General features: G+C 53.7%; 1 protein-coding gene across 1 annotated transcript in view; it reads left to right on the top strand.

The window, feature by feature from the left end:
* Positions 1 to 18,430, top strand: part of LOC308278172 (uncharacterized protein KIAA1671-like) — a gene marked incomplete at both ends in the record, with an annotated part of 19,108 nt that extends 678 nt beyond the window's left edge. Inside the window, 6 exons of the mRNA XM_080717798.1 lie at positions 3,168 to 5,852; positions 11,118 to 11,240; positions 12,003 to 12,218; positions 17,829 to 17,915; positions 18,012 to 18,071; positions 18,329 to 18,430. Of these exons, the coding sequence (XP_080573924.1) occupies positions 3,168 to 5,852; positions 11,118 to 11,240; positions 12,003 to 12,218; positions 17,829 to 17,915; positions 18,012 to 18,071; positions 18,329 to 18,430 (3,273 nt within the window). The remainder of the gene's footprint in view (positions 1 to 3,167; positions 5,853 to 11,117; positions 11,241 to 12,002; positions 12,219 to 17,828; positions 17,916 to 18,011; positions 18,072 to 18,328) is intronic.
* Positions 18,431 to 19,217: the final 787 nt, after the last annotated feature.

Here is a 19,217-nt window from a genome sequence, read left to right as displayed (position 1 = left end):
GGGGCAGTCTACCTCTGAGCGACACCCCCAGCCCTATTTTTTATTCTTTATTTGGAAACAGGGTCTCACTGAGTTGCAAAGGGTCTCACTAAGTCGTAGTTGAAGCTATCCGCAAACTGCGATCCTCCTTTTTCAGCCTTCTAAGTACTGGATAACTGGCATGCGCCACCATGCCCAGCTTTCTTCTTTTTTTTTTTTTTTATATTTTTTTGGTGGTACTGGGGATGGAACCCTTCTACCTCCAGGCTACAATCCCAGACCTATTTTTATATATTTTTTAAAATTTGGAAACAGGGTCTCTTAAGCCAAGAAGGCTGGCTTCGAACCTGCATGATCCTCCTGTCTCCACCTCCCACGCGTGGGGATTACAAGCGTGCCACCACACCTGGCTGGCTTTTTTCTTTGTTGTGAAACAAGGCCTCATAAGTTGCTGAGGCTGGCCACAAACCTGCGATCCTCCTGTCTCAGTCTCCCAAGTACTGGGATTACAAGCGTGCGCCACCATACCCGGCTTGTTTTTTATTTTGAAATAGGATCTCCTTGTGTTGCTGAGGCTGGCCTCAAACCTGTGATCCTTCAGTCTCAGCCCCGCTCCCCTAAGTACCGGGATTGCAGGTGTGCACCACTGACCCCGGCTTGAGTTCTTGCTTTATTGAGACCAAAACTTTAGGTTTAAGATGTTGATTAAAACTTCCTCGAGTTCCCTTGTTCTCATTCTTACTCCCCTGATTTACCTCCCAGCAGTATTAGAAAGAAATAAGAAAAGCAGAGGCATCCAGTGCCTAAAAAGTATTTTCATTTCATCTGTTTAATAAGAAAAATGCTTGCAAAATAACTTACTGAGTATAGCTGGTTTGCAGTTGATGCCTTCTGCGGTTTTTTAAATTAATTAATTAATTAATTTGTGGTATAGTGGGTAGAACCCAGGGGCTTTCTATCCCCGGGCTACACTCCCAGACCTATTTTCTATTTTATTTGGAAACAGGGTCTCACTAAGTTGCTGAGAGCCTCACTAAGTAGCTGAGGCTGCCTTCGAACCCGTGCGATCCTCCTGTCTCAGCCTCCCAAGCGCGGGGATTACAAGCGTGCGCCACCACGCCCAGCCAGTTTTAATATTTAAAAAAAAAAAGCTTTAAGCCAGGTGCAGTGGCACATACTTATAATCCCTATACTTGGGAGGCTGCGACAGGAGAAGAGGATCACTGGTTCAAGGCCAGCTTCAGCAGCTTAGAGAGGCCCTCTGCAACTTAGTGATACCCTATTTAAAAAAAAAAAATAGGGCTGGGGGGTTATAGCTCAAAGGTAGAATGCTGCTGAGTTTAATCCCCAGTACTGGGGGGGGGGTACTTTAAGCATGGCGTGTTGGCCTATGCTTCTAATCCCTGTGCTTGGGAGGCTGAGACAGGAGGATCGCACAGGTTCAAGGCCAGCCTCAGCAACTTAGCAAGGCCCTCTGTAGCTTAGTGAGACTGTTTCAAAGTACAAGGACAAAATAAAATAGCACCACGGGTGTGGTTCAGAGATCTCATGCCCCTGGATTCAATCCCCAGTAACTAACACACACACACACACACACACACACACACACACACACACACAGCTTTAATGAGTACACTAGACACACATAAAGGACACATTTAAGCACGGGCGCGGAGGGCTTCTCCAGGTGTGCACAGGTGAGGCGGTCAGGGGCCCACATCTGTATCACCCACAGGCCGTCCTCCTGCCTCTCTGGGACCGTCCTCCCGGCCGCGGCCGCCGATCTGCATTCTTGGGACACTAGCTTTGTTTACATTTTCTGGTATCAGTGGCTCCGGCTGTTTCTCACAGCTATCGGACACGGCGTGTGCCGGGGGTTCGCCCCTTCTTTTGCCGAGCGCCGGGTGTGTCTCACGCGTGGACCACCGTGTGTCCCTTTGCCTTTTGCCGCGGGGCATTTGGAAACGAAGCTGCCGTGAGCGTTCGTGGGCAGGGATGTGTGGGGACTTGTAAGGTTTTTGCTTTTGAGCAGATCGCCAGGGTAGAACCGCTTCACCGTGTGTGTGTGTGTGTGTGTGTGTGTGTGTGTGTGTGTGTTTTGAGAAGCTTATGCAGTTTTTAAAAAGTATCCCCAGTGCTTGGTTCACATCCTTCCATCCTCCTTGTCTTGTTTACAGCTGGACGTGTTTTTTCCCTTCAGATCGTTTGTCTTTAGACACATCTATACACACATGCGCATAGATATCCAGCCTTTAAAAATGAACCGGAACCAGGCATGGCGTTGGACGCTTGTAATCTCAGCACTCGGAGGCTGGGATGGGGGGATCGCGGTTCACGGACAGCCTCAGCTACTTAGGGAGGCCCTCTGCAACTCAGCGAGAACCTGTTTCAAAATAAAGAAGAAGCCGGGCGTGGTGGCGCACGCTTGTCATCCCCGTGCTCGGGAGGTGGAGACAGGAGGATCGCGCTGGTTCGAAGCTAGCCACGCTGGCTTAAGAGACCCTGTTTCCAAATAAAAATATAAAAATAGGTCTGGGAGTGTAGCCCGGGGGTAGAAGGGTTTCCAGGAACCCCAGTACCACACACACAAAAAAATAACAAAAATAAAGAAGAAAAATAGGTCAGGGGGTGTAGCTTGAAGGTAAAATGCCCCGGGTTCTATCCCCAGTACTGCAAAAAAAAAAAAAAAAAAAAAAAAAAAAAAGTAAAAAATAGGGCTGGGAATATAGCTCAGAGTTAGAATACTCTTGGGTTCAATCCCTAGTACCACAAAAATATAATAATAAAATAAAAAAGAAAGAAAAAAATAGAACTGGGTGTATGTAGCTCGGAGGTAGATGCCCCTCGACACTGGATACTCTTGGCGTTTTAATGATTCAATTGGCCTTTTCTTTTTTTTGCGGGTCTGGGGATGGAACCCAGGGGCATTTGACCTCTGAGCTATATCCTCTGCCCTATTGTTTATTCTTTATTTTCCAACAGGGTCTCACTGAGTTGCAGAGGGCCTCACTCAGTAGCTGAGGCTGTCCGTGAACCGCAATCCTCCCGTCTCAGCCTCCCAAATGCTGGGATTACAAGCGTACGCCGCCACGCCCGGCTCAATCGGCCTTTTCCATCACCCGGCCTCTTCCTTTCTATTTTTGAATCCTCCAACATTGGCTTCTTTGCTTATTTTTTTTTTTTTTCAGCAAAAGATAGGGCACGTTCTGCACGGAACAACTTCCCCAAGAAGCCCCTGGAAGCCTGGAATAAAACCCCAGAAGCCCAGGCTGACTGAGTGCAAAGACGGCTTCAACCACAAAGCCGGCGGCTGTCGGAGGTCCGGCTCGGTGGGGACCCCGAGCCCTTCCGACGTCACTCCAGACGACGACGGAAGCTTCCAGACCGTGTGGGCCACGGTCTTCGAACATCACGTGGAGAGGCACACGGTGGCTGAGCAGTCGGGACGCTGTCTCTCAACCACACCCCCGCGCGAGGCGGCCGAAGCCGCCGACTCGGAGCGCAGGCCCCGGCCCGAGAAGGGCTCGTGGCTGGGAAAGGAGCCACCGGAACTGACCACCCTCCAGAAAGAGAGCCCCAGGCGCCCCGAAAACCCCGAGCCAGGGAAACTGGGACGGGCTGCCCTTTCTGACGACGAGCCCAGACAGCATCACACGCCCGTCTCGGGAAAGTACCCTGTCGGTGAAAAACACAGCCAAGACCCCGTCCAGAAACAGCCGGGGAATCCTCCCAGGGTGCAGAGGGTCCAGCCCAAGTTCGACATCGTGCAGGCGGTGGGTGAGCGTGCGCACAGCGAGGCCGTCTCCACGGCGCCCGAGGCCAAGGCCATGACGCTCCGCAGGTCCCGGTTCTCGCTGCAGGGGCGGCAGCTGTCCCTGGAGGCCCCGGCCGCCGAGCTGGGGAGCAGCCCGGAGAGCCCGGCGGGGTCCGTCCAGAGGGCCAGCTTGATTTGGGAAGCTCGAGGGCAGGAGGCCGGCAGCCCCAAGATTGACCCCCAAGAGCCGAAGGACACTGCCAGGGGCAGCTGCCCATCACCGAGATGGACGGACGGGGCCGTGGCCTGCAGGCTTAGAGCCACCGTGGTGGGCAGGGAAGAGCCGGGGACCCCCGAGGCCACTGCCAGGACTGCTGGCTGGGAGGCCCAGCGCCAGGGACCCGAGGGCGTCGGGAACAAGGCCGGGGTCTACATTTCGGCGGCGGAAAGGGATCCTGCGTGGGGGTGCCCTCTGGACCCCCCCACCAGGGCCAAGGATGCACTGTCCAGCCCCCGAGCTTGGGCTCACGCAGAAGGGCTCTCTGGGCAGAAAGGCCCCCTCACGGCTGCCGGCCAGGGCGGCCCGAGGCCCGAGCCTGAAGTCAGGATGCGGAAATCCAGCCCCGGCGACGTGAGATTGGACAGGTGGAGACGGAGGACTTTACCCCACGACGTGAAATTCGACACATTCAGCTTCCTTCTCACGGAAAACTCTGGAAAAGCCGAGCAGAGACAGGCGGGGTCCCCGACCGCCGCAGCCCCCGCGGCCAGCGCGTTAGCCAAACCCCCACCGCCCCACAGTCGGGGGGACACCCAGCAGGTGACCCCAGGTGCTGCGCAGGGCCGGACGCCCGCAGTGGCGAAGCCGGAGTCACCCGCAGAACCCAAGGCGACGTTTTTTGCGGTGACTTATCAGATACCTGATATTCAAAAGGCAAAAAGTATCGTTAAGCCTGGGCCCGAGAACTTGCCGGAACATTCTAGAAAAACGGACCCGCCATCATCCCCTCCTTCTTTCCGGGCTGCTTTGGTTTCTCCCAACCAGGAAGAGGTCCCGGCATCTGTGGGCAGCAAAAGCTGGGCTCAGGAAAGAGAGCCCGAAAAGGTGAGAGCCATTCCCAAAGCGCCAAAGCCCGCCTTTAGGGACGGCATTCTGGACCCTTCCGGCAAGAGGATCATCGACGTGGACGCCTTACGCACCCATCGGGGGTCAGGAGACGGCGAGGATTTTCCTAAGGACTGCAAGGATGGAGGTGATAGGCTGACCCCCGACGGCCGCGCTCCCACCCCGAAGGCTCGCCCGAAAGCCAGCCACCTGCTGGTCAGAAGGAAGACGGACGTGGCCAGCGAGACCTACCCAGGGAAAACGAGAGATGGCTACCGCTCCAGCGTCCTGGACATCGACGCCCTGATGGCCGAATACAAGGAGCAGTCGGCCAAAGTCTCCGGCAGCCCCAGCGCCGAGCCGGGCAGGGCGGTATCGGGAAGCCGGAGCCCCAGGGACGAGCCCAAGGCAGTGGGTCTCTGGAAGCGGGCCAGCGTGGCCGAAGTCCCCTGGGCATCCACCTCCGGCCCGGGCAAGCCGCCGGCGGAGTCCCCTGTGCCGGCTGCAGCCAGCAAGCCCGGCTCTCCCCTATGGGCCCTGCCACACCCTGCTCCCCTTGAAAAACAGCCTTCGGCCTCCCCGGGCCTCGCTCCCGTGAAGAGAGTCCTTGGAGCCGCAGAAGACGGAGACAAGGCCTTTGCTGGTAAACAGCCCGGTGCGAAGTATCAGAACCACCCCGCGGCGTCTACACCCGCAGGGCGGGAGGATCCGGCCACGGCGGCGGCGAGAGTGTCCCCCGAGTCGCCCCCCGTGGACCGCACCAGAGGGGCCTCCGGGAAACCCACGGCGCAGGAGAGTGTGGGCCTGTGGGGCGGCCCCCCGCGCAACGGTGGAAGGGCATCGCTGGACATCAAGAGGGCGTGCTCAGAGAAGGGTCCCCCGGCCCAGATCCGGGAGGGCCTGTTCGTCATGCAGGAGGCCAGGCAGAGGAGGCTGTCCAGAGGGAGGCTCAGCCTCCCCGCAGAGAGTTCAGAGACCATCCGCTGGGAGCCGTGGATTCAAGACAGTTGCCAGGTGAGTTGTCTTTCAATCTTGTTGAAGCTGGGTGAGGCGTCTAGGCCCTGGGTCTCAAGCTCAGGTTCGTGTGGACCGCACAGGCCCATTGTTAGCTGTGGGGCGCGAGGGAGTGGTCGGGACCGGGGTACGGGAGGGCTCACGTTCTCTGAAGCGGGGCAGCTGCCGCTTGGTTCTGGCTGCTTCTGCTTTTCTCTCTTTCCTTGTGGAACTGCGGCTTGAAGCCAGAGGCATTCTACTTCTGAAATAAGTCTCCAGCCATCTAAATATATATATATATATATTTTTTTTTTTAAATTTTATTTTGAAACAGTGTCTCACTAAGTTGCTGAAAGTCTCCCAAAATGGCTGAGGCTGGCCTGGAGTCTGCAATCCTCCCGTCTCAGCCTCCCAAGTGCCGGGATTACAGGCCCGCGCCACCCTGCCTGGTGTGGCTGGTTCTTGATACGGGGGAACGGTGGTGCTGAGACACCAGACCTCAGCTGGCAGGAGAATCTAGAAACCTAAATTTTGATGAGTAATCCCCCCATTTGGAAATGAGGGCCACTTACTAAAAAAAAAAAATAAAAAAACATAAAAAAATGCTGTTGGGTCTAAAGAGACCTCGGCCGCTGGCTCCATCCAGCCCGCGGGCTGCCAGCTCCAAACCGCCAGCCCTGAACGCTGATGACAGGTGTCAGTGTAGCTTTAATGGAGCACCTGCTGTATGCACGCCACATGTCCCACCGCCACTGTGTGTGAATGGGAGGTCAGGGCCTTCCCTGGGGCCTCGCACGCCGGGAGGCTGGAGGTGGAAAGGGCCTGGCCTGGGGTGGGGAGGGGAGGGGGCTGACTGAGCATGTGTGAGAGTTCAGCCAGCCAGGGCCCGTCCCACCTCAGCCGCCCTCCCTGGGGTTCAGTTTCAGCACTAGCACCTCGGGGGATACGATCTATCCGCCGTGCAGTCCGAGTGCTTAAAAGCAGCAGCCTCGGTCAGCCAGATAATCCCAGTACTTGGGAGGCTGAGACAGGAGGCTCGCAGATCCGAGGCCAGCCTCAGCAACTCAGGGAGGCCCTCTGCAACTTAGTGAGACCCTGGCTCAAAACTAAAAAAAAAAAAAATAAATACATAAAATAGGGCTGAGGGTGTAGCTCAGCCCTGTTTTATGTATAGGGTGACCTGGGGGTTCAATCGCCAGTACCAGAATAAATATATAAATAAGTAAATAAATAAATATATAAATAAGCAAATAAATAAATAAATAAGCAAACAAATAAAAATGAAATAAAGAAAAAAAATTAAAAGCAGCCATGTTTTCCTCCTGAGCTGAGTTCCCTGCGTCCTCTGTAAGGAAGAACGGAGGTCCAGCCTGGCACAGGGCACTGTGGCCATGACCCAGGAGGGTTGATGTGTGTAGAGTCCCTCTAGCCAGGCAGGCAGGGCCAAGTGGTGGCGCTGGGCTTTGAACCTGCGGTCCCCCTGGAGACGACCCGCGGGCCAGCCTCCTCTGCGCACGCGCAGCATCCCCACCCTTGACCTTTGAACTCCATCCCGCCCCGCCCCCTGCGTGGGAAGCAGGCACTCTCCCCTTCCTGCATCCTCAGCCTCTGGACCTGGGTTGACCTGCGATGACCACGGACCCGCCAGCAGCCCGGGGTCCACCTGTGGAGGGCCTCACCTGCCCCAACCCGGGTTGTTATTATTATGGGAACCCCGGGAGAGGGGAGAGGGCTTGGAAATGAGACCCTGACCGGTGGCCGGCGCCTCTCGGGGACCTGCAGCAGAGGGAGCGGCCGTCCCCGCCCGGCCTTGGACCCCGGCCGGAGCTCGCGGGCGCCAGGGGATCTGTTTTCTCACCAAGGGGACCCGCGGGCCTTGGGCCAGCTTCCCGCTTCTGCCCTCTCCTGCACAAAGATCTTTGATTCTGGATTTTTTTTTTTTTTTTTAACCCAGGCTTGGTGGCACACACCTAAAACCCTTGTACTCGGGAAGCTGAGGCAGGTGGGCCCCAGGTTTGAGGCAGCTTCAGCAATTTAGCGAGACCCCGTTTCAAAATAAAAAGGAAAATAGGGCTGGGGGTGTAGCTTGGAGGTAGAGTGCCCTGAATGCATTCTCCAGTAGCAAAAAATAAAAAACAAACAAACACAAAAAAAACACAAGCCAAAACCCCAAACAGAACAACCGTCAGTACAGAAGTACAAAGTGTTGGGTGGTTGAAAATTCAAACCCTCTAGGGTTATAAAAAAAAAAAAAAAAAAAAAAGTGAGCCGGGCGTGGTGGCGCACGCTTGTAACCCCAGCATTCGGGAGGCTGAGACCTGGAGGATCGCGGTTTGCGGACAGCCTCAGCTACTTAGCGAGGCCCTCTGCAACTCAGTGAGACCCGGTTTCAATATAAAGAATAAAAAATAGAGCAGGAGGTGTAGCTCGGAGGTCGAATGCCCCTGGGTTCCACCCCTAGACCCGCAAAAAAAAAAAAAAAAAAAAAAAAAAAGAGTAAAAACCAATGGTGGCGGCAGTGGCTGTAACCCCAGCAATTTGGGAGGCTGAGGCAGGAGGTTGGAAAATTCGAGGACAGCCCGGGCAACTCAGCAAGACCCTTTCTCTACATAAAAAGGACCAGGAGCCAGGCGCAGCGGTGCAAGCCTGTCATCCTTTACTTGGGAGGCTGAGACGGGAGGGTTGCAGGTTCGAAGCCAGCCTCCGTGACTTAGCAAAGCCCTCAGCAATTTAGCAAGACCCTGTTTTCAAAATAAAAAATAAAAAGGGCTGAGGATATACGTCAGAAGTAGAATGCTACCTCCTGGGACCCTCCTGTCTCAGCCTCCCAAGTCCTGGGATCCCAGGACTGAGCCACCGGCAGGCAGGCTCCAACGCTGTTTTTAAAGATAGCCATCCTGGTGGGGTTTCATCTGGTTTCCACCTGCGTTTCCCTTAGTTATTGATGTACAAGTGTTCATGCGCTTATTGGCCCTTTGCATACATTCTTTGGGGAAATGCCTATCCAGGTCTTCCGTTCATCTTTAAACTGGGTTGCTTGTTATATTGAGTGGTCGTTGCTCTTTATATATTCTGGATGCAAGTATATTCTGTGGATGTGAGACATGGTTTGCAGAAGTCTTTTCCCTTTCTGTGGGCTGTCTTCTCACTCTCAATGTTCTTTGAGGCACAAGCATTTTTTTTTTTTTTTTTTTTTTTTTTTTTTGGCGGTACTGGGGTTCCTGGAAGCCCTCCGGGCTACACTCCTAGACCTATTTTATACTTTTTTATTTGGAAACAGGGTCTCTTAAGCCAGCGCAGCTGGCTTCAAACCTGCGCGGTCCTCCTGTCTCTGCCTCCCAAGCGTGGGGGTTACAAGCATGCGCGGGGGTTATAAGCGTGCGCCACTACATCCGGCGGCACAAGCATTTTTAATCCTGACGACATCCATTTAATCTACATTTCTTTGGTTGCTTACACTTTTAGTTGACCTAAGAAACCCGTTCCCTCATCAAGGTCCTGGAGACTTATCTCCTCCATCTTGCCCTCTATCTGCTGTGATTTGACTTGGGGCGGGGTGTGAGGCTTGCCAGGTGTGCTGCAGGGAGAAGGGCAGCGCGCGGGAGCACCCAAGGGCCCAGCACACCACGGGGCGGGGCGGGGCGAGGAGGAATGGGAGGCCTGGTCTAGGCGGGTGGGTCGGAGAGGATCCCGCGCTGCGGAGGGGACGCTGACGAACCGTGAGGTTTGTGAGTCTAGAGTCCCAGCGCCCTGAGAATTTGATGTGGATGGACATATTTATTGGTGCACTGTAATCACGTATCGTGATGGAGTTCGGAGTGTTGAGGACTTCCGTGCACGCAGCACTCGGTGAGCCCTCCCTCCCTCTCTACGCGCACGACGCTGAGGTCGGCTTGATAATTTTGCATACATACATCGTTGAATATTAAAATATCTCCTTCGTGGAGTCTCCCTCCCGTAGGACCCCTCTATCGCGCCACTAGGCCTTCTCCTCTGTCTGGAGGCCTGTCTGCGTCCCAGTTTTTCCCTGGCTGCCACGTAAGGGAGAAAACATATGAGCCTTCGTGTCTTGTGACCGGTGAATCTCACTTAACTTAGCATAATGTCCGCTAGTTCCGTCCATCTCCCTGCAGATGACCTCATTCCGTTCTTCTTCATGGCTGAGCAGAAGCCCGTTGTGTGCATATCCCAAGGTCTTGAAATCCATTCATCTGTTGGGACACCTAGGCCGGTTCCCTAATTTGGCTATTGTGAGTTGTGCTACTGCGTGAAGGGACATCCCGCTGGGAAGGGCCCAGCAGCACAGGGAAGGCTCCGTGGCTGGCCCAGGACACACAGGGAACTCCGGGAAGGGGCGGCCAGCTCAGCAGCAGGACCAGAGGGTCTCCCGGGCATCAAGGAAAAAGGGTGTGAGGGAGGGATCAGGCACCCAGCCTCACTCTTGGCTGTGCTTTGCGACGTGAAGCCGGCACCTCCCCTCTCTGGGTCTTCCTTTGTGCAGAGCACAAGGCGTATAAAACACAAATTCTGGAATTTGGTATTACCAGCCTGGCTGTTTCCCTATTATATAACTGGGTAGGGGGAAAAATGGCAGGATTCAGATTAGATGCACCAGGGGTACCATGCTGATCCTGCCCCACGTCTCTGTGTATCTCTGCGTGCACAAACATGTTTGCATGCAGGGAGGGGGTGTTAAAAGAGGATCAGGAATCGCCACGGGCAGTAATCAGGCTGGTTAACATTTCTGGAGGGCCCTTACAGGCCAGGGAAGGCCCGGAGCAGGTGAGCCTAGCCGGGCGCCCAGGACCTGTGCACATCTGCCCCCTGGTGGCCATTCAGTGCCCTTCACCAGATGACTGGGGCTCAGAGAGGTCAAGGGGTCACACGGTGGCCGAGGCTGGGCCACTGGAACTCAGACAAGCTGCTTCCACAAGTAACCTTGGAGAATTAAGGTCAGAGCCAGGCGTGGTGGCGCACGCTTGTGATCCCCGCGTTTGGGAGGCGGGGACAGGAGGATCACGCAGGTTCGAAGCCAGCCACGCTGGCTTAAGAGACCCTGTTTCCAAATTAAAAAAAAAAAAAAAAAGTCTGGGAGTGTAGCCCAGAGGGAGAAGGGTTTCCAGGAACCCCAGTACCACCAAAAAAAAAAAAAAAAAAAAAGAATTAAGGTGGGGATCTCTGGTGGTTTAATATTCTCTTTTGCCACAGTGGACTCAAAGCACGATGTATCTTCCCCGTAAATGGCAGAGTGCCCCGTAAAGTCCCTGCCTTTGTTCTGCGTTTCAGGCCGCGGTGCAGGGGGACGCGCCCCAGGATAGTGAGCAGCCCCTCCGGCAGGCATCACCCGTGGCCTCGGGCCCCTGGAGGAGCCACAGCTTTTGCAAGGAGAAGAGGAGCGGGCCTTTAATGGTGAGTGGCATGCGTGGCTGGAGTGGAGCCCGCGGGCATCGCCCATGTAGACACGCGCGCCGTGGAGGGTCACGGCCGGTCCAGGGCCAGCGTGGTGGAGGATGTTCCAGTGGCTGTCTGGGAATCTGGTATCGCGGCTGGGGTCTGGGCCCCCGCGCAGAGGTGTTTGGTGGCTCTGTTGGGGAGAGCCTTCTTGCTCCTGGGTTTTGAACAGTGGAGTAGTAACTCCAGCCACCGGGCACGGACTGGCCAGGAGGACAGGCTCTGGGGGCCAGATTCTTGGCTTTGAATCCCAGCCTCTTTGAGATTTTGAATGCTCTGCTTATTTACTTTGGCTGAAAAACAGGACCCTTTTTCTTCAGCTCGGTGTGAGGATGGAGTGGACCGTGCGTAGGGCCGGCTCTTGGTAATGCGCCCAGGCGCTGGCATCTGTGATAGAAAGTGGGCTCCTGGGCCAGTGCACCCAGGCTCCAACCACGGATCGGATGTGTTTTAGTGCGATCTTGTGCAGGCCCAGGTTCTGGACCTGGACAAGTCCATGGGTGACCTCACCCGCACCTCTGGCCTCGCTGTCCCCTCTGCAAAATGGAAGCCATAATGAGATCTCCTTCACAAGACCAAGGAGATTATGCAGGAAGTGCCTGGGACCGTCCTGAGCATACAACAAGCACTTAATAAGTGCTACTGGTACCATAGGTATCATTGCTGCTGTTGTCCTGATGAGCTTTTTGGTTTGTGATGTTTGCTCCCTTGTGTGCGAAGGCTGCCCTGGGCGGGGTCCCAGCAGCTCCGCTCCTAGGTCTTGTCTTGGTTGTGCGGTCTGTGTTCGCATTAGATCAGGGCCTGGGCCGTGGCTGGAGGCATCGCAGCCTGCATTTGAGTCCTGGGTCTGTCCGTCTCTTCCGGCCTTCGACCATGGGCAAGAAACTTCCCCCTCCCAGGCCTCAGTTTCCTGCTCTGCGCAGTGGGGTGAAGCAGGTGTGTGGCAGGACGGCCACAGCAGGGTGACAGGGTCCCCTCACAGGCCGGGGCGTCGGCTGGGAGGTGCTGGGACCTCCAGAGGTGTGTGTGCGGCCGCCCTGGGCTCACCCATCCTCCTTGGGCCTCTGTGTGTGCCACGGGAGGAAGGCAGAGGTCACCTGGAAAGCATTTAAAACCTGCTCCGGTTGTGGGGGAGTCAGACTGTTTGTTGTTGAGATCCATATATTTATGTGTTATATTTACTCCAGACATGAATCTGATCAGATATATGATTTGCAAATATTACCTCCCACTCTGTGGGCTGTCTTTTACTCTCTTGATAAGTGTTCTTTCAGGCATAATTATTATTATTTTCTTGCAGGTCTGGGGATGGAACCCAGGGGCATTCTACCTCCAAGCTACACCCCCAGCCCTATTTTTTATTCTTTATTTTGAAACGGGGTCTCACTGAGTTGCAGAGGGCCTCACTAAGTAGCTGAGGCTGTCTGCGAACCACAATCCTCCTGTCTCAGCCTCCTGAATGCTGGGATGACAAGCGTGCCCACTGCCCCACCCAGCATCCATTTTGCCTGTCCTGTGACCAGCGTGATGCTTGTGAGACCCGTCTTGTTCCAGGGAGCCACAGATTTGCGCTTTTATTGTTCTGTCTGTTCAGGGGTCTTGTTCCAACAGAGGGCTTCCTGGAGTCCTTCCGCGCCTCTGGTAGGAGGTGGCGGGGGAGCTGAGACTGGGGGCAGCCGTGGTACATCGTGGGGCTCAGCCCGGCTGCCAGGCTCCTTGGAGGCCCCGGCTTCTGTGACTCCAGGCTCCTTGGAGACCCCGGCTTCTGTGGGGCCAGGGCTGACCTGGCTGCTCTGTGGCACCTGTTTCTCCTGCAGTATTCAGAGATGACCACCAGGGGGCAGGGCGGAGGCGATCTGGTTTCAACACGTGGTTTTTTAGAATTACAGTTTAACCCATTCTGTGTTACAGCGTCCCTCCAAACCGGAAAACCCCGACTTCCCCAGGCCCGCTTGGATTATCTGTCCGCCAAAGTCCTCACAGCCCAGCCACATGTGTTTTCTCTTTATTTCTAGCAAATTGTTTTCTGGGAGAAAATTGTGGCCGGTCTTCCTTCCTTCCTTCCTTCCTTCCTTCCTTCCTTCCTTCCTTCCTTCCTTCTTTTCTTTCTTCCTTCCTTCCTTCCTTTCTTTCTTTCTTTCTGCGCTACTAAGGCTGGAACCCAGGGACATTCTACCTCTGAGCTATACCCCCAGCCCTATTTTTTATTCTTTTTAAGTTTTTTTTTTTATTGGTGCAATACATCATAATGGTATAAAGAAAATACTTTTGTAGACATACATGCACATATCGCCCAGTTAGCCCCTACCCGATCCCCACCCCGCTCCCTCCCCATCCCTCCTTCCCATGCTTGGCTTAGTGGTTGACATCTAGTTTTATAGCAATTTATCCAATATTAACGATGATAATCTCACAAAACAGTTTCATTTGTCTGATACCAAGCTTTTGATGACTAAAAGATAACAGTTCAATATTTCTTTTTGTTTTCTTTCTTACCAGAGGATATTTTTTTCTTTTTTTAAGGTGAAACTATTATACATTTATTTTTTAGAAAAAAATCTATCTTGATATGGAATATGGACTCTAGATACCCAAAACAATCTCGAAGAAGGACATAGCTAGAAGATGTATATTTTCTGATTTCAAACCATATAAAGCTACAATAATTGAAACAGTGTAGTACTGTTCTAAAGGCAGATATATAAACCTTTGGAGTTAAATAAAAGCCTAGAGATAAATTCTTCCATATATTGTCAAGTTATTTTTGACAAGGTTTCCACAAACATTTGGTGGAGGAAATAATAATCTTTTAACTAAATATTGTTGAAAAATAATAATTACATGAAAAAGAATAAAATTCGACCCTTACCTAACATATTTACAAATATTAACTCAAAATAGATAAAAGACCTAAGTATAAATCTTAATACTATAAACTTTTAGAAGAAAATCTGGGTCATAAAACCTCACAACATTGAAATTGGCAGTGATTTCTTGGATATGATTTCAATGGCACAGGCAACAGAAGAGTATAAAAACTCCCTAAAAAATAAAAAATATTGTATATCCAAAGACAATGTAAACAGAGTTAAAAGTTACTGATAGAATGGGATAAAATATTTCTAAATGCTATATCTGAAGGTATATTAATATTCCAGCTAGAAATCCTAAAAATTAGCAACAATAAAAGCAAACAATACAATTTAGAGATAGGTAAAAGACTAACATAAATAATGAATCTCCAAAGATAACCAATCTTAGTTGTCTGTTGGATGGAAAATCTTGTTTCTCTGGTTCTGGTGAGTGTTACCTATTTCTTCTTTGTAGTTAATCTCTTTGAGTATTTTCTCTAGCGCTGGTTTTGAAGACATAAATTCCTTCAGTTTCTGTTTGTCATGGAAGCTTCTTATTTTTCCATCTAATTTGATAGAAAGTTTTGCTGGGTAGGAAATTTTTGGCTGGAAGTTGTTTTCTTTCAGAGTTTGGAATATGTGACTCCAAGCCCTTCTGGCTCTCATGACTTGGTTTGGGAAGTCTGGAGTGATTCTAATTGGCTTGCCTCTGAATGTCACTTGGCCCTTTGTTTTTGTTGCCTTTAAGATTCTCTGCTTGGCTTCCACATTGGTCATTTTGACAATTATGTGGCGTGGGGATCCTCTTCTCCGATCCTGTCTAAAGGGAGTTCTATAAGTTTCCTGGACCTGTGTATCGACCTCTTGCTCTATGTTTGGAAAATTTTCTGCTATTACTTCCTTGAAGAGATTGTTGATCCCTTTAGTTTCACCTTCTTTCCCCTCCTCTATTCCAATTATTCTTAGGTTAGCTCTCTTAAAATGGGCCCATATTTCTTCACTGTCAGATTCCTGCTGTCGAATTTTTTTTTTCTAAATTAGAAACTATGCGTTCATTTTTTGAATGATCATCTTCTAGGAGCGAGATTCTATTCTCCATGTGGTTGTTTGTACTTTGAATTGAGGCCTTTACTTCATTAATTGCATCCTTTATCTCTCTTTGGCTCTCTCTGAATTCTTTTCGAAACACCTCTATTATTTCTACAGTTATTTTCCTGATTTGATCTTCTATAAACCTCTGAATTTCTGTTTTATCAGGTTCTGATGTTGTGGGGTTGTGGGCATTCACTGCGCCATTGTTATTCCTCTTTCCCATGATTTCAGAAGTTTGTGCCTTCTCTGGGTTCTTCCCTTGGGTCACTACGACTTCACTTAAGGTGCTCTGGATCTCGAGTCTGTGGTATCTCAGTCACCACTACTCCTTTACTGGGTTGTATCACAGAGTCTCAGACCCAGGGAGTCAATCGAGGCTGCTTTAGACCATGGGGGGTGCCAGGTTGGGCATTCTCCTATGGTTTAATATCTCTGCCACCACCACTCCCCCACTGGGTCAAGTCCCTGGGAGTACAGTACTGGGATTTCTCCTCTAGGGGCCGCAATTTGACTCACTGTTGAGTGCGCAGATGGAGCTGTCGTGGACTTGGTGAATTTGCTGCCGCCACCACCGGTAGCAATATGGCGCCGCTGTCACGCCCTCGGCCGTGAGGCTGGCGTATTTCTTTTCTGTTTTTGAGCTCTGCTCTGAGTCCCTGCAGGGTGCACTGAGCCCAGCCCCTGGGAGCTTTAGCTGTTCCCTGTGCCGAGAAATCTGCCGAATCCTGCCCGGCTGTTCCGCAGCGGCTCACCTCGGCTCGCTGTCCGCCGCTCCTCTCTGGAGCTTGGTGGGCTGTTGAGTGCGTTGGTCTGGTGCCATCCGGTGAACTCACCGCTGCCGCCAGCAGTAAGGCGCTGTTGCCGCGATCTCGGGCATGAGGCCGGCGTATCTCCTCTCTGGTTTCTGAACTCCGTTATGAGTTCCCTTCCTCTCTGGAGCCTGGTGCTGCAAGGCAAAATGGCGCCCGCCGCTTCACACCGCGGCTCCGGCTGCAGCACTGCGGTCTGGTTTCTGGTGTCTCGTTTTTCCAGCCCTCTTTTTCTCTGTCCTTTAAAATTACATTTTTTGTTTCTCCGCTGATGGTGTTTTCTGGCTGTGAAAGGCGCTGATTTTGTGGTAATAGAGATTGGTTGTTAGCGGCTCGTAAGCCCCGTTTTGCTCCATTGCCATCTTCCCGGAAGTCCCCTCTTTTTAAGTTTTAAAACAGGGTCTCACTGATTTGCAAAGGGCCTCATTAAGTAGCTGAGACGGTCCACGAACTGCGATCCTCCTGTCTCAGCCTCTCGAATTCAAGTGTGTGCCACCACACCCGGCTTGTACTTTGCTTCTAAAAGGTGTGTGTGTGTGTGTGTGTGTGTGTGTGTGTGTGTGTGTGTGGTGTCTGGAGTATGGAAAGCCCGGGTGTGTGTGTGTGTGTGGGGGGGGTGGTGTCTGGAGTATGGAAAGCCCAGTCTGGAACCTTGGATGGAGAGATGGCGTTTGTGACCTAAGCCGCTGTGTCTCCAGCGACAGACACTTATCTTGGACTTAAACAAGTGTCTCTTGAGAGGAAGAACATTCTGTCACATTCGCAGCCTCAGCGCCAGGCCGCCTCCTTCAAGAAGCCCTCCCAGCTTACAGCCTTTCCTGCAAACTCTGCATGCCAAGTCCCTTAGCCCCCTTGCTATAATCTGCTCCCAAGCGCTTGTCCCTGGGGCCCAGGGACCTTCAAAGAGCAGTCACCGGAGGCTCATCCCGGCTCCCTGGGCGCGGCCCTGGCTCCCCTCTGGGCTTTACTGATGTCTCACCTGTCACATCTGTGGCCCCGTGGGGGCGGGGACTCTTCCCACGCTGCGCCGCCACCCTTGTTATCAGCCCCCAATGGCATTCGAGAGAGCCCAGGCACCCAAGAGAGGAACGGGTTGTGCGGGGTGATGCTCTGGGGCAGGCCCAGCAGGGATAGGAACCCAGGCCCACCCCAGTGCAATCCCTGTTCCCAAGGCAGGGCGCCCGCGCCAGGGCCAGCAGAGGCCGCCTGCAGGGAGAGCGCACTCCAGCCAAGGGGCCCAGGCTCCCGGGGACACCTGGGCACTGGGCCTCCCTTGCCTGTGCATGGCTGGCTCCTCCTCCTCCTCCTCCTCCTCCTCCTTCTCCTCCTCCCCTTGTGCCGTCTTTAGTAGTCTATTGAGACAAACATAAAGTTTACTCTTTAAGTGTCTAACTTAATGTGTGTGTGTGTGTGTGTGTGTGTGTACACGCACGCGCGCAGTACTGGGATGGAACCCAGGGGCATTGTACCTCCGAGTTACACCCTCAGCCCTCTTTTTTATTCTTTATTTATTATTATTATTATTTTATTTTTATTTTTATTTTTATTTTTGTGGGCCTGGGGATGGAACCCAGGGGCATCCGACCTTAAAGCTACACCCCCTGCCCTATTTTTTATTCTTTTATTTTTGAAACAGAGTCTCACTGAGTTGCGGAGGGCCTCACTAAGTAGCTGAGGCTGTCTGTGAACCATGATCCTCCTGTCTCAGCCTCCCAAACGCTGGGATTACAAGCGTGCGCCCCCACGCCCGGCTGCACTTGCCTTTCTTTAAGGCGGGAGATCTCTGCTAAAAGAGCAAGCCCCCAGCGGCTCCACAGGGCTCCCTGTGCGCGCAGTCTGACCTCCCAGAGGACCTGCTGTGGCCAGGTGTGGCTGCAGAGGTGCGGCGAGGCCTGGCCTGCTAGGAGGCTAGGAGTGGGTGGACCAGGACGGGGCGCTGAGGCCCGGAGGCGCCCTGTGGTGGGCTGGGCCACCAGCTCCTGGCAGAATCCTCCCCGCCGCCGCGGGGCAGCAGTCAGCCAGGTGAGGAGAACCAGGTAGGAGGAGCCCCGCGCCTTGTGTCTTAGCGACACCCACCCCAAGAGTCCCGCACACCAAGCAGCTTGTAGACATGCCTTCTCTCAATGCCGGAGGCTGGAACCTAGAATTGAGGTGCGCAGGCGCAGGGCCGGCTCCTCCAAAGGCCCCATCGTCCCCACCTGCGATGGCCCCGGCCTTCCTTGGCTCAGGACCGCATCCCCGTCTCTGCCTGGTGGCTCCTCCGTGTTGGCCTCTCCTCCCTGTCCCCCCTGAGGCGCTGTCATGGGCATCAGCCCAGCTGGTGTCTGGGTCCCTGCAGCTTCTCAAGCAGAACACCTGGGGCGGCTCACTGCGGAAACAGGCCTGTGCTTCCTGAGTTCTACACGTGGTCCGGGTCAAGGGCCGCAGGTTGGGTGTGCGGCGGGGCGCCCCGGGCAGGGGTGCCCTGTGATGTCCTCCAGGGGAAGGCAGCCAGCGCTCCCTGGGGCCTGCTACGCCTTTATCTCCCCACTCAGGGAAGGCGCCTGCTCCCAGGTGGCTCTGGGCTGTGCTGAGGAGCGGGTAGGGCTTGAGCGGGGGCAGTGTGGAGGGCGACCCAGGAGATGTTTGTATTTGCAGGAGAGTGGAGCCCTGCGGTGGAGAAGGTTCCCACGGGGAGGGGACAGAGGGATAGGTACTGTGCACTCGGTCACTGACCCCCAGGCCCCGCTCCTGGGCACAGGGCCCCGGTCACCCCAGGCCTTCCTCTTGGGCACAGGGTCCTGGTCACCCAGGCCTTCCTCTTGGGCACAGGGTCCTGGTCACCCCAGGCTTTGCTCCTGGGCACAGGGTCCTGGTCACCCCAGGCCTTCCTCCTGGGCACAGGGTCCTGGTCACCCAGGCCTTGCTCCTGGGGGCAGGGACCTTGTGGCTGCAGTGGCTTCTGGGTTGTTCCAGGGACCCTGGGCATTCTGGGCCGGCCCTGGCCTCCACCCCCTGCCAGGCCGCCTGCTGGGGTTCTGGCCCCATGCTCGCTCCTTGGCATCAGCGTGCTGGGTCTCCGCCCCCGCCCGCCTGGCCCGCACCCTCCCAGCTGCGCCTGTTCTCTCTGTCCCTGGCTGCCTCCTGGACCATCTGTGACTACTGGTTTCCGGGCCTTTTGGGGGTACATTCCTTGGCTGCCG

Source organism: Muscardinus avellanarius, assembly GCF_963383645.1.
Source record: "Muscardinus avellanarius genome assembly, chromosome: 21".
Lineage (NCBI taxonomy): Eukaryota > Metazoa > Chordata > Mammalia > Rodentia > Gliridae > Muscardinus > Muscardinus avellanarius.
This window is presented reverse-complemented; position numbering and strand designations above follow the sequence as displayed.